This window comes from Cibotium barometz, chromosome 28 (assembly GCF_041138505.1).
Source record: "Cibotium barometz isolate CiBa-2024 chromosome 28, ASM4113850v1, whole genome shotgun sequence".
Lineage (NCBI taxonomy): Eukaryota > Viridiplantae > Streptophyta > Polypodiopsida > Cyatheales > Cibotiaceae > Cibotium > Cibotium barometz.
In genome coordinates, this window is record NC_141073.1 from 6,075,155 (window position 1) to 6,088,657 (window position 13,503).

The window sequence follows — 13,503 nt, forward strand, 5'->3', positions numbered from 1 at the left end:
TTGATGGGTGGAGGGAGGTTACTTACGAGCGCACACTGCTGTAGCTGTGCAAGGAGAGTTTCAGAAGATCATTCAAAAGGTATAATATATGAGAAGGAACCGAAAGGCCTATTTCTTTCTCTATATAGCATCGATATCTTGACTGTGAAGCACGCCAAAGATTGTGTACAAAAGCTCTTTCAACTACTAACCACCATGGCCTGTATAAGCAAGAACAAATAAACAAACAAATTCATATCAATATATACATATATATACCTAGATGAATCGAGGAACATGCCCAAATTCACCTTATAAGAAAGTGCAATTTAGAACCTCATGATAGTCATCCACAAGACAATAAACCATCAACTCCATCATGCATAGTATGGGCTAGATACTACAACATCCCCACTAACGTCATCAGTGCCCAATAGTGGGTGTAGAACTTGGTATCAATATACACTCCCACACACACACACCCCACGCGCGCGCGCACACACACACACACACGTAAGAGCATACATTCATACAAAGGTTTGTGTACCAAGTTTTTGTCAAAGCTCCGGAGATACAAGCAGACTCAACCATAATGAAGCTTAGCATTAAGGGATCATAACAAATAGAAAGCATTATTCCAACCAAAAGGTAGTTGATAGGGCATATGCACCACTAAAGAAGAAAGAATTAACACAATATCAATTGGCTGCAACTTGGACGTAAACTTCACAATGTGAAATTTGCATGTCCGCTAATACAGCATAAAGCTATACCTAGATGAATCTAGGAACATGCCCAAATTCACCTCATATCAATATATCCCTATTGCATCAACGCAGAAATCAGGCAAAAATTACATGAGAGCATTCTGTTTTCTACCAAAATTGCATTAAACATCTTGGACCATATCCTACGAAAATAATGTGCTCCAAAAAGATATAAAGATGGAAGTGAGCTGCTAACCTTCGTTTTGCATCTGAGAAGGAGTTATTGATAAAATTTGTGCATGGTTCAGTTAGTAATCGAGCACTTTCATCCCACACACCCTTCATATGGAGATATGAATGATATTCTATTGAACCTGCATTCATCCATCTCACAACAATCAAGCTTTTGCATGTAAACTAGACAGCAATGCAGGTGGACTATGACAAGTCTATTTCTATCTTACCATAGTTTCCAACCAGGTCTATGATTGAAACAAGTATCTTTAACAAGATAGAATCTTCTCCTCTATTCTTGAGAATATAGCTGCAAAGAACATGAGATAAGTTTGTAAGAAACAACCCATCAATCCAAATCTCGGGTATAAAATGCTAATAAGCCTTAAAAATCAAGGGTTCTAGAAGGGGATATGTCCAAGAATAGGGTTTAAAATGGTTTAAAAAACCTTAGAAATCAAGTGTTTCAAATGGGAATAGGTCCAGAAACCTACTCACACACTTGGTGGACTATCTTTGATGTCTCCTCTCTTAACTCGGAAGTTCCGACTGTTGCTCCTGCAGATCCGACAACAGTCAAGGGACCAGATCCTTCACCTTTATTGGAAGTGGCATGAGAGCCAAAATCTGGTAAGCAGGAGCCCAAGCCACATAAAGCACCCTCCACACGCAGAAGCAACACTCTCAAGTGTTCCTTCTCCTGACCTGAAAACCCCATCATTGCATACTTATTAAAAATAATGCAAATCCAATGATAGAAATGGTTTCATAAGGTCAGTTCAATCATAATACTCCAAACGTAATCAAGTACTGTTTAATCAAAATATACACCTGCATATTTGGACTTGTAGCCTTCCTTTTCCCCACAAATTTTCTTGAGACTAGCCAATGGCTTTCTCAGATGGGCATCTATGATCTCATCCACAAACATTAGTTCTTCATGATCAGGAATATGCCACAAGCCTGCTATGTATTGCTTTTCAATTTTCTTGTTGCTCTTCATGGTCACCCAATCTTCATACCCTTCCGTTGTGTGCAAAGAAGCAGCCCTGAAACCAAAATATTGAAGGATATAATGATTATAGACAACAGTGTTTTTCAAATTCCAACTTTATAGCTACCGTTTTCAAGAGTCATATCATGAAAGGCTGCTATTAAATATTGAAGGATAAAATGAGGATAGACAACACTGTTTTTCAAGTTCCAACTCTAAAGCCACCGTTTTCAAGAGTCCTATCATAAAAGGCTGCTATTAAGTATGAACAAATCAAAACAAATCCAAAACGCAAAGCATGCGCAAGAAATCTGGAACCTGATGGTTCTGAGAAGGTCATGAGAAGGCATGGGAAGAAAAGGAGATCCTGTGGGGGGATCTATAATTAAAAGATCCAACACGTGTTGTGCATCCAGGATCGTCCGTGCAAGGCATGCAGCTGGCAACATGAAAGATAAAGATAAAGATCCAATATGTGCTGTTCATTCATACATTTGGCATTCAGAAAGGTAGAAAGTTGTTGGTATGTCAAAGCATCGAGATGGATGATAACACATGGCCTCTTCATAGACTTACAACCCAAATCAGTACCAGGGACAGCCACACGTGACACACTATGCAGCCAGGAAATGCATAGAGACATCAGATATGATATCTGGCAGATATACATCCAGAAGACATAAATGCAGTCAGAGGCCCTTACCCTTCAAGATGAGATTATACCAAGCTCAGTTCCACGCACTCCAGCAGATGTGGGCTTCTGATCTACATGGGTAAGACTCACGTGGAAGCTTGGAGGAGAGACAGCATCAACATGAGAGCACTGAGAGCAACGAGTATGTGTGATATGTAAGGAAATGAGATTAAAGAGCAAGCAATCTCACAAAATTAGCGACCATTTCCACTCCCTTCAAAGAGGAGTTTGGTCTTAGAGTTTACAGACCAGAAATGTGCGGCAATATTTCTGCATGAGATAGAGAGACATAGAGAAAGACTCTTGGGAGGGACAGGAGAGAAGGAAACCAAAACCAAACACTCCTCCAATGGTTCTTTCACGACATTGGCCACTGCCAGATTATCAAGGAGGAGATACACGGGCATCTAAACAGATGCACAGCTCAAGAGGTCACCATTGCAGGAGTCCTTTTCAAGATCTTCAGACAGCGAGCCCCATCAAGGCACCCATGGACAGAGGTTCACAAACCAAGGACCAGTGGATCACATCCACCAAGAGGAGATCCCAAAGGACCTCGATGGAAATCACATACAAGCTCTATATATACAAATGGAAAGTTCAGGTTATTTCCCAAACTTAACAAAAACCAAAGCGCGATCTTGACTCCATGAGAGTCTACTCACAAAGCTTCTCCATCATGCATAGCTCAGAAGCACAGAGGGTTTGGCGCGTGCCCCCTCAATAGATGAGATTTATTGAGGTCTCGCACCCACAATGTGACATTCACAAACCTCACATTTCATCTCATTTTTGCCTCATCTAGATAGCTCTATAAGCATCCTCACTTTCTACAGAGTGTATACATTTTGTAAAACTTTAGTCTCAAAGGCCATTCTGATTTTACTGTGTGTGTGGGTGTGTGAGCATGCACAGGTGGATAAGTGGGTGCATGCATACTTGTGTGCATATTGTGGTGTGCATGTGCACACATGAGTGCGCAAGTCGTGTGTGTGTGCACACACAAGCAAACATGATACTTTTCAGTTTGAAAACCGACAGCTTTGGTCAAATTTTGCGAAGCATCAAAATAAAGTATATGAACAATCACATGGTAACTGACAAGAAAAATCCTGACGCAATTTAAGTGTGGGTTTTTAAGAATCAAAAGTGTTTCTAAATCTTTGAAAATCACATAAAGTGTGTGCCTGAGCATCTTAGTCGTACTTGAGTACGTTGATGGGATAATATAATGTCATGCTTCCGATGGCAGCAGTCAATAAATTGCAGCCTGCATCATTTACCTGCACAAACAATTGCCAACCTGATTACCTTAACAAACAAAAAAGAGACACCATAATGTGAGAAAAAGGGAAAGTTTTACACAAAGAGAACCTTAGAAGATGGTGCATCAAATGAAGCTAAAATCACTTGCTGAAGAAGACATTTGTAACCAGGAAGAGCTGCACCTCCAAAGAAAATAGCCTTAGAAAGAACACCAAGGTAGTACCTTGTGGTCATCTCTAATGCAGGAGAAAGCCCCACCTGATAGTATATCATGATAATCAAAATTTAGCCTTCTAGAAAGTTAGTGGACCAGTTCTTCAAGTACATCAGACAGGACAAACCTTAAAGTCAACCACACCAATTTCCTCATCACTTCCACCGAATCCCGTTTTCGGCGAGTCCAAAAGAGATGCAATAAGGGAATCCATAATGGGCTTGAGTAGGTGCACACTTGATTCATTGGGATTTGCAGAGACCATATTGCAACACAGCAACCCAACCTCCTCAATAGCTCCCGGAAGAATGTTGCCAGTAACAAACTTTGCCGTCCTTTTTAATGCCTGCCAAGAATTATACACAAACTTTTTTTTCGTGCATTTGTGCACATGCACGTGCACTAGCCTCTGAAAGAATGTTGCCAGTGAAAACTGTAATGCTGGCAACAAGGAGCATGTTTTTGAGGGTTACACAAACTGTGCGCCTGCGCGTGCCGAGGTGCGTGTGCATGTGCGTGTGTTTCTTCCAAAGTTGTGTTCAAGTGGTACCTTGCTATCAATTATTCAATAATCATTTTAAACGCTCCTTTTTTTTAGTGGGGGGGGGGGAGAGAGAGAGAGAGAGAGAGAGAGAGAGAGAGAGAGAGAGAGAGAGAGCTTCTAAGAAATCCTTAGATGATAACACAATATTATTTCATCCTCTGCTTAACTTGCCTTCATGTACTGTGATTCGGTCAATTTTGCGAACAGTAGCTCAATTAGACAGGAATATGGCGACCCCTTTTCAGTAAGGAATCCAACTTCTGAAGTATCCCCATCCCTGCAAAAAATTTGTAGCAAAATGTAACAAAAAAAGCCAACTTAATGTATTTTCTTTTGGGGAGGAATATTATCTAATATAATTTATCTATTTATTTATTTATTTTTACCTTACCTTTTTTATCGTTCTATATTTACATATTTATATTTATATTTATGTGTAGATCAAGTTGTATCACACCCTGTCATATTCACATGTTTACATCTTCCATGAATAATAAGATAAAGCCCATAGGCAGCCAACTTGATGTCTTTAACATATTGTGATAAAGGTTGGTAGAACTACTTACGATGATTGCACACTAGGGTCCAAGTTCACAAAAAGTGTAAAGAGACGATCAAGGAATTCATTCACCCATGAAGACCAGTTGATTGGCAAGGTCCTTGTGCTCAGGTCTCCTTCATCATCAATCTTTCCAACCTGCCCAACAAGACAAGTTTTCTCAAAATACCAGGCTTTTATCATAAGGACAAAGGAACAGCAGACACATTCCCAACCAAGGAGAAAACTGATAGTCACACATACGCTAGAAAGAACACAGCAATAAAGTTGCATGGTTGATATAGTTTTGGGTGGATCATTGGCATCCAACCCAGGAAGTGTGTTGAACATGGCATCTGCCAAACATGTCTTCAGCACCATGACAGAATTGTCAGGGGTGGATGCATTGTAAACCAAAAGAGCCCGTGCTGACAGTGCAAGCATCCTCAAGGCTGACTCCAGCTGATGTGTGGCTGTTACCTGATCCGTTTCAAAGAGGTAACAAGAGATAACCATCACAAAAATGTCCTCATGAAAAATCTGGACAAAAGCAGAGTCAATTCAGAGTCTGTGGCTTACAGTCTCTAATGCCGTTTGAAAGCGGGAAACAACCATAGGAAGTACTATAGACGGCTCAACATAAGACAGCCTGGAAGCAGCGGAAGCTGCAGTCCAAGCAAGGGCCCCATTCTTGCTGTATTGACCTCGATCAATGAGTTTCATCACTGTTGTGACAAAAGCTGCCCTCTCTGCCGGCCCCAAGAAGTCTTTGCACTCGACCACCCCTTTCGACCTTGTGCTTTCACTGAAAAACAACGTGTTCAACTTTGTCAAACAAACATGTATGGAAACCACCGGCTTTGAGGAGAATCTTACAGCCTTACCAGTTTTCATTTTCAAGCCGCTTCATGAAGTAGAAGACAAGAAGTCTCAAAAATCGTTGCAAGGGTCCCGTCCACAAGCCACCATTGGAGGGATGATAGTACCTACAGCAGAAAGAAAGGTTTATTGATGTCTTTGGGGGGGGGGGGGGGGGACCAATATGTGTGAGTACCGTAGTGGGAGATGCATAGTGCATCCTCTATAGGCTACAACCAACAAATCATAATGGAAACTGTCAAGTATGTCAAAAAAATAGTGATGGACCATTTAAGGCATGGAATATCAAAGCCTGACAGTGTTACAGAGCTATCTTAAGACCTCATCCAGTGATGGCCACAAGGGGGCTCCTAAATCATGGATCATCTATGATTGAAAATGGGTCTGTTCCAAGGAGAGAGTGTCTGGGTGTGTGGCATTGCATGGCCTCTTCTGCTGATGAGCTTGGGTCTCCGATGTATTGTGTCCTCTGAGAGCATCTAGCTGCAACTAGGCTTCTGACGCTCAAGATAGGAACTCCCTGTGGCTGGAGCCCCAATATGGGTGTCCTGATCTAGCGCACTTGTGTCTCCTCCTTGCCATTTGGCTCTCTAGCTCAGCACTGTCCAATGCTCTCTCTCATGGACACTATGTAAACATCGTTTCGGTCTCATAGACCCTTTGGGTCTTCTGAAGACATTAATATAACTCTCTCTCTCTCTCCCACATGATATTGTATCCCTTCACTATATTCCACTCACCTCCATAGCGTACCCCCCCCCCCCCCCCCCCCCCCCCTCGCTATATTCCAGTTCCAGTTTCATTTTCTAGGTACCAGTAGTATCATCTTTATTTTTCATTTTCTGGGTTTTTTTTTTTTATCCAGACATTGTATCAGATCCACCATGATGTAACTTTTGGTCTCATAGGTCATTATGGCCTTTTGAAGACGTTAATATAACATTTCATTTCATTTCATTTCTCCATTGAGAGATTTGGTGGCACAGGTTCTCCTCTAGTAAGCACCTTTATTCCCCCTCTATTGTATGCAGATGAAATAGTGCTCTTCTCAGATTCAGTCGAGGGATAATAGATTACAAAGGCACTTGCTTGTATTATACTACAGTGCAGGATCCTCTGGCCCCGCACACCCATGGAATCACTAGAGAGAGAGCCCGATCCCTTTTGAGGGCCACGCATCCCTGCCCCCAAAGATCCGGACCTTTCTCCTCAGCTGCAGATCCATGACATACTCTAGAGACATGGACCACACGAGGTGGACTTCATCACAGCTCTGCACTCTGTCATGGAGGAGGATGGTGCTATCATTGGATGATGACACCACATGGCTGGTTGAGTTGACCACATTGTACATGCAAGATGCACGGTCCTGTTCTTTGGGTAGCTAGTTTTTATCCCTTTCATGTTTTGTTGGCATACGGTTTCCACAGACAACATGTATATCACTTTTGGTGTCAGAGACCCTCAGTGTCTTTCATAGACATTAAAAAATATTTCTTACTTTTTTTCCTTCTCCAACACTCTTTGGGCTCTACAAAAGAGACCTCTAACTTCACTAACAGATTAAGTGGTTCATCACTGACAGACTAGGTGGTGCAGATTTATCTCCGATTCAGCGGAGGGACTGCAGAGACATATGGATACACTACAGGTGTTTTGTGAGCAGCGGGCTGCGGGACCCTACCGGGAACCTTGGCAAGACCACTGGTATCTAGGCACGACTCACATATGCAGGGGGACTGTGTGCAGATAGTCACATCCTATGTCTACCTGAGATTTACCTTTTGCCATGCGCCCAGCGACCTAGGCTAGGTTGACAAGCGGATATGCAGCCCTTGCCACATCTGCTAGTCTTTTCACCATAGCCAATGACACCAAAGCCCTCTCGAAGTTGCACATAAGGACCTCCACACGGAGCACTTCGAATGGACATCCCATCCTGCCCCCTCTCCTACCACACATTTTCAATAGGGCTTTGAGTGAAGGCCTCACTCCCTGTTGGACCACTAAAAAGATTGTCCCAATCCATAAGGCAAGAGACCCCATGGACCCGGGTATCTAATGGACCATCATAATGGCCACACCATGGCTAAGATTTATGCAGAAGTACTTGAGGTCGAGATTGGCAGAGAGACAAAGGTAGAGGACAATAAGGCAGGCCAAGGAGATACTATTTGATACTAGACCACATTTTAACTCTCAGGGCCACTATGGAGGTGGCAAGCGCATGTAGACAAATGGTATATCATGTAAGAAAACACAATAGTGGAAGCAAGATCTTCACAATACAAAGCATTGAACCACAGAAAAAGGCGAAGAGTAAACAATATTACTGCTTGGAAACTCTGATTGCAAACTGATGGTTGTCCAGCCACCGGTGTGCTCCGCATAAGGAGCTTTGATGACGATCTAGACAGACTCTAGACGGAGAATGTTACAAGAGTGCTTGAACACAATGAACTTGATGATGAACGAAGGCTACCAAACTAGTCTATATATAGTACCCAAGGTTGGCAAGGAGGTAAGTCGGCATTGTTGGCCAACCCACGAATTGGTCCAAAATGGCCAACCAACTATATCATCCGACTGGGACTAGATTAGACTAAAGCTCCCACGGCCATCTAAGACCGTCTCGACCCTCAAACGGGCCCCACAACCTGAGAATAGTGTCCTCGGTTTGCTATCCAACACTCACAAATGTGGTCACATACACGAGCATGCATCCTACTTGGCAAAGTGCCAAGTCTACATAAGCCATTTCTGTCACCATTCTGGCCTTTTACCAGCTTTGATCAATGTTTTGGGAAAAGCCCACACACACAACGGAACCAAGGTGAGAATGGGGATTTTCCACAGAAGAAGGGTTCAGCTCAAGGATAAAAGAAGGGTTAAGCTCAAGGATAAAAGCATTGAAGCTTGGGGTGCATAGACATGTGGGCCAGTTTGTGGGGCAGCATCGGCGATGTATGATATCTTATATCCCTCTTATGGCACTGGATGGAGTTAGACATAGATCTGCATAGCATGCTTGTACTACCCCTTCAGCATATAGAGATGTATCTTGCCTTAGCACTCCATCCACATCCCCACCCCCCCTTATATTGTTTGTATATGGGCTCCACCGATCCATGATGATTCACAGTTGTATCCAAACACATGCACACTTTTTCTTTTCTTTCTTTTCTTCCGATGACCGGAAGAACACAGTTGTATTATTTTTTGTCTCATAGGCCGACTTTGGCCTCTCGTAGACGTTAATATCTCTCTCTCTCTCTCTCTCTCTCTCTCTCTCTCTCTCTCTCTCTCATTTGAAGATGTTAATATATGTTTCTTTCTTTCTTTCATTTTCTAGGTGCCAGTAGTATCATCTTTATTTTTCATTTTCTGGTTTTTTATCCAGACATTGTATCAGATCCACCATGATGTAACTTTTTGGTCTCATAGGTCATTATGGCCTTTTGAAGACGTTAATATAACATTTCATTTCATTTCACACACACACACACCATTTCACCCTCATACAGACCATACAACTATGCTTGCCACTTTTCAAAGCATTGAAGTGAGATGAAGCATGAATGAATAAACCAATCAAACATTCTATACTAGTGCCAAAAAGAAGGTGGCATTACTGTTCCAAAAACTCGATCATTGTGTCAAAATGTGCCTGAGCCGAGCCATAAGGACTAAGTAGGTACACCTACACATCATGCATTCAAGCATTGAGTCAGAGAAACAAGCCAAAACAATCATAAACCAAGCACAAAGAAGATAGTGTTTTGTGAGATAATCACAACTAAAAAACCCTACAATTGATTTAGCAGAAAGTGTAGATAACCCTGGTGCCCAGCTAGTATGGAAAGCACGCTTGATCTCTACAGGGATCCTCCTGTAAATCGGTGATCGTACACCAGACTTGCCAACAGGCACCTAGTGAAGATAACAGGAAGTGTCATAATATGCATTTTACAGGGGGTTTAAAAACACATGTTGACCATGGTGGAGAGCATATAAATCCAAGGCAAAACCACCAAAGTTGACGCTGAGCATATTACCTCGAAAGCATTCAAGAAGTTTGTAAAAAGCTCCGGTAAGAAGGGCTCCCAATCAGAAGGGCTCAGAACTTGATGCTTGATACACCGGCTCAAAAGGGAAGCCCATTGTATATTCCAATAATGACAAGTCGGTATTGCTGACCACAATTCAAGGCACTCTGCTAACCAGGCCCTGCCAGAGTGTGCACTAGAGTGTGATTTGTCATAGAGAGATGAAAGCACTAGCTAGCAACCCATCAAAGCTATTTACACCAAATTACTATACCCGGTAAAGAAGGATTTGCCCGCCTCTGCTTTCTTTTCTGATTTGGTGGACAGGAAGAGAGAGAGGAACCCTGCTGCCTCCAAAGCCGAATTATGCGAGATATCTTCAAGTTTAGGTCTACAGATTGGCACAAGTAGTCATGTAAGTGTATGAGCATGGCCACATTATTCAGATACATTCACAGACATGCATATTCATGCGCTCTCACATCATATGCATACATACACATGCATATGTATATACATGCCTACATTATATAGAACCAAGACTTGTTCGAGCCATCCAATCCAACATCATAGAAAACCCACAACACTTAATTAGGACAGATGATCAACATAACAACCAATTTCCATGACACATTAAATTTATTCCAACAGTGCCCATGCTCCTTTCAAACATATTGACCTGAATTCGAGCCATATTTCAGCACATGAACCCACTTTGAAGAACCTCCTGCAAGTCTCCGTCAGGTACACGATATTTTGAAGGTGACTGTGTTTCAGACTAAGCCCTTCGTATGAAAGACGCCTGAGATAATGTCAGTGTAAAAATGTCTTAGTAGAAGCAAACCTTAGCAGTAACATGATTGAATGTGCTTGCAAACACCAAACAACACACACAACACCTTTCTTGATAGTGCGGCAGTTTGATAATTGACTAAGGTGGCATACCTTTCAAAATGAATATTTAGAAGCAGAGTGTATAGTGGCCTCCAATCTATTTCGAACTTTAGTTGCTTTCGGTATTTTGATAACACTCGAGATAAGCAGTTGGCCCACCTAGTCTGCATTGAGATTAGTGAGATATTAGATGTTTCATTATATGATAAGTACATGTATACACATATATGTATGTCCATACCTGCATTATATGCGTACATGCAGAATGAACATACCTATATAGAGTTTCAATCACATGTTTCATTGTTATTATGTACATATGTATGTGCGTGGCCACATTGTATGCATACATTACACATGCATATATAGAGTTTCAATCACATGTTGCTTTGTAAGTATAAGCATACATATATTAGAGTTTTGAATACGTATATGTATGTATATGCCAACATTATATGCAAAAATACACACATACATATATTCAATCACATGTTCATCATATTTTGTGTTACATGTATATACATACATATGTACATGTGTCATGCTCACATTATGTGCATACATACGAATACCTATATAGTGTTTTTTCTTGTGATATTATGTAGCACAAGGCAAGTAAGGTTTCTCATAGCTCTATACTGATGCACCATATAGCAACCAGACGTTGCACCACTCGGTGGTAGGAAGTAGCTATAAAATTGCACCTGGATGTATAAACTGTCAGACGATTTCAGCACAATATTCAAAGCTGCTTTTGCCAAGTTTTCCACATCGTCTATTGCAAGTGTACTCTTGGCCTTCATGAACCTGCCAAAGTCATCTCTATGTTAGCTTTTTTCTTGTCAAGCCATACCCAGCATGAGCACTTTAAACAAAACAAATGGTTCACATGGACAAAATATGTGGAGCTTTTTACATTAGCTTTCAGTTACATGGTTCACATGGACAAAACATGTGGAGCTTTTTACATTAGCTTTCAGTTACAAATGGTTCACATGGACAAAACATGTGGAGCTTTTTACATTAGCTTTCAGTTACAAATGGCATGTAGCTGTAGAAACCTTCATAATACAATCCCCTAACAGATATGTCCACTTATAATCTTTGTCATACATGCTTCTTGTTGTTCGATGTTAGATTACATTAATATTTATGTACAGCTTGTCACTTAATGCTTCCCCTTCACACGCAATACTTTAAGCTTTCCGCTGCCGAAACAATAACCTTCTAGTTGCCTTTCATCATAGACAGTGTCAAATAGCACTCAGTCAAGAGGAATGAGATGATTTTTTTGCAAGAGTAGTACGTTCTTATGATAGATTTGACTCTTTTTCTGGAAAAAAGCAGCTTCTGGGTGCACATAAAGGGTCTCAAACCCCCATAAGTCATGAATATATATTGGGCTAGGACTGCCAGGAAGAGAAAAAGACACGAGTACTTGGGTATGGATAGATAATAGAGTTGTATCGCTTCACTTCAGTTGCAGGAAACGGCTGTTGCAGACCCAAAAAAATAGCCAAATAGCATTTCCAGATACATTTTGGGCAAAACAAAACGGTTGACGTAACCAGTAGCATTGCGCTATGGCAAGAAAACGGCTGAGAGACAGCTGTTTCTGTAAACATCTCGTGATACACTTGAGACTGGAAACAGCACCCGCCCATGGCCACTGTGGAAAACGGGTCCCTCACCCTTTGACTACCATATGCACTCATAAGGATCAGAAACACCCGATTTGTATTTGATTCAATTCATACATTGAAGCAATTGCACAAAACGTAGTATGTCTAGTTTTCACAAAAACCAAAATGCCCAATCTCCAAATTCTTGATTTCTCCCCAATTTCTCTCAATTTATGCCTCGATTTTTGTTTTTTACAAAATAGACCTGGTTTCACTTCAATTTTTATTTCCCCTAAGTGGACCCACTATTCTTTCAATCCACAAATTTTACAATTCCCTTAATTTCTCCCTGTAATTTCTTCTATTTCATTCCCATCTGCTCACCTTTCAAAATTACCTCCTTTTCCCCTTAATAATTTATATTCCCTTATCCCCCCCCCCCCCCTCCCTCTTTTACTTTATACCTACCATTGTAGTTTCCCACTTCGGAGCTGTTTTCATTTCCTAGGGGGTGGCCATTTCTGTTGCATGCAACTATGGTTGCATGCCAAGAAAGAGGGATGTCACATACATCATTGCCTCCTTATAGACACAAACACTTAGTATTTGTCATACTTAGTGAAGTTCTGTTCTTTAGAGCCACTGTTTTTTTTTTTTTTGAGGGGAAGAGGGAAAGGGGGGGTTTCAAACTCCACCTTCAACAGCTAAGAAAGGGAAACCTGTTTCTGAGGCAAAGTCTGCATGTATTTTGCACCTCATCACTCATGAGCCATGGCTATTCCTGTCATGCATGGGCTCAGAATGTATTTAAACAGAATGCTATATGCTCACTGAATGTTTGCCTGGTTGCACTTTGAATCTCTCTTGACTATGTTGTTCCGGCTACTTAATC

The 13,503-nt window shown here is 41.4% G+C and overlaps 1 protein-coding gene across 1 annotated transcript in view; it reads right to left on the bottom strand.

Moving 5' to 3' along the window:
• The window catches only part of LOC147622421 (proteasome activator subunit 4-like), a 41,634-nt gene that overhangs the window by 12,266 nt on the left and 15,865 nt on the right, over window positions 1-13,503 (bottom strand). The window contains exons 2-21 of the mRNA XM_086821975.1: window positions 11,694-11,796; window positions 11,041-11,153; window positions 10,775-10,897; window positions 10,370-10,486; window positions 10,105-10,276; window positions 9,860-9,979; window positions 9,682-9,749; window positions 6,055-6,156; window positions 5,750-5,975; window positions 5,435-5,650; window positions 5,199-5,329; window positions 4,804-4,909; window positions 4,216-4,434; window positions 3,983-4,132; window positions 3,815-3,891; window positions 1,752-1,969; window positions 1,415-1,625; window positions 1,151-1,230; window positions 943-1,060; window positions 27-200 (exon numbers count right to left, since the gene is read on the bottom strand). Coding sequence (XP_086678101.1) covers window positions 27-200; window positions 943-1,060; window positions 1,151-1,230; window positions 1,415-1,625; window positions 1,752-1,969; window positions 3,815-3,891; window positions 3,983-4,132; window positions 4,216-4,434; window positions 4,804-4,909; window positions 5,199-5,329; window positions 5,435-5,650; window positions 5,750-5,975; window positions 6,055-6,156; window positions 9,682-9,749; window positions 9,860-9,979; window positions 10,105-10,276; window positions 10,370-10,486; window positions 10,775-10,897; window positions 11,041-11,153; window positions 11,694-11,796 — 2,844 coding nt within the window. The remainder of the gene's footprint in view (window positions 1-26; window positions 201-942; window positions 1,061-1,150; window positions 1,231-1,414; window positions 1,626-1,751; window positions 1,970-3,814; window positions 3,892-3,982; window positions 4,133-4,215; window positions 4,435-4,803; window positions 4,910-5,198; window positions 5,330-5,434; window positions 5,651-5,749; window positions 5,976-6,054; window positions 6,157-9,681; window positions 9,750-9,859; window positions 9,980-10,104; window positions 10,277-10,369; window positions 10,487-10,774; window positions 10,898-11,040; window positions 11,154-11,693; window positions 11,797-13,503) is intronic.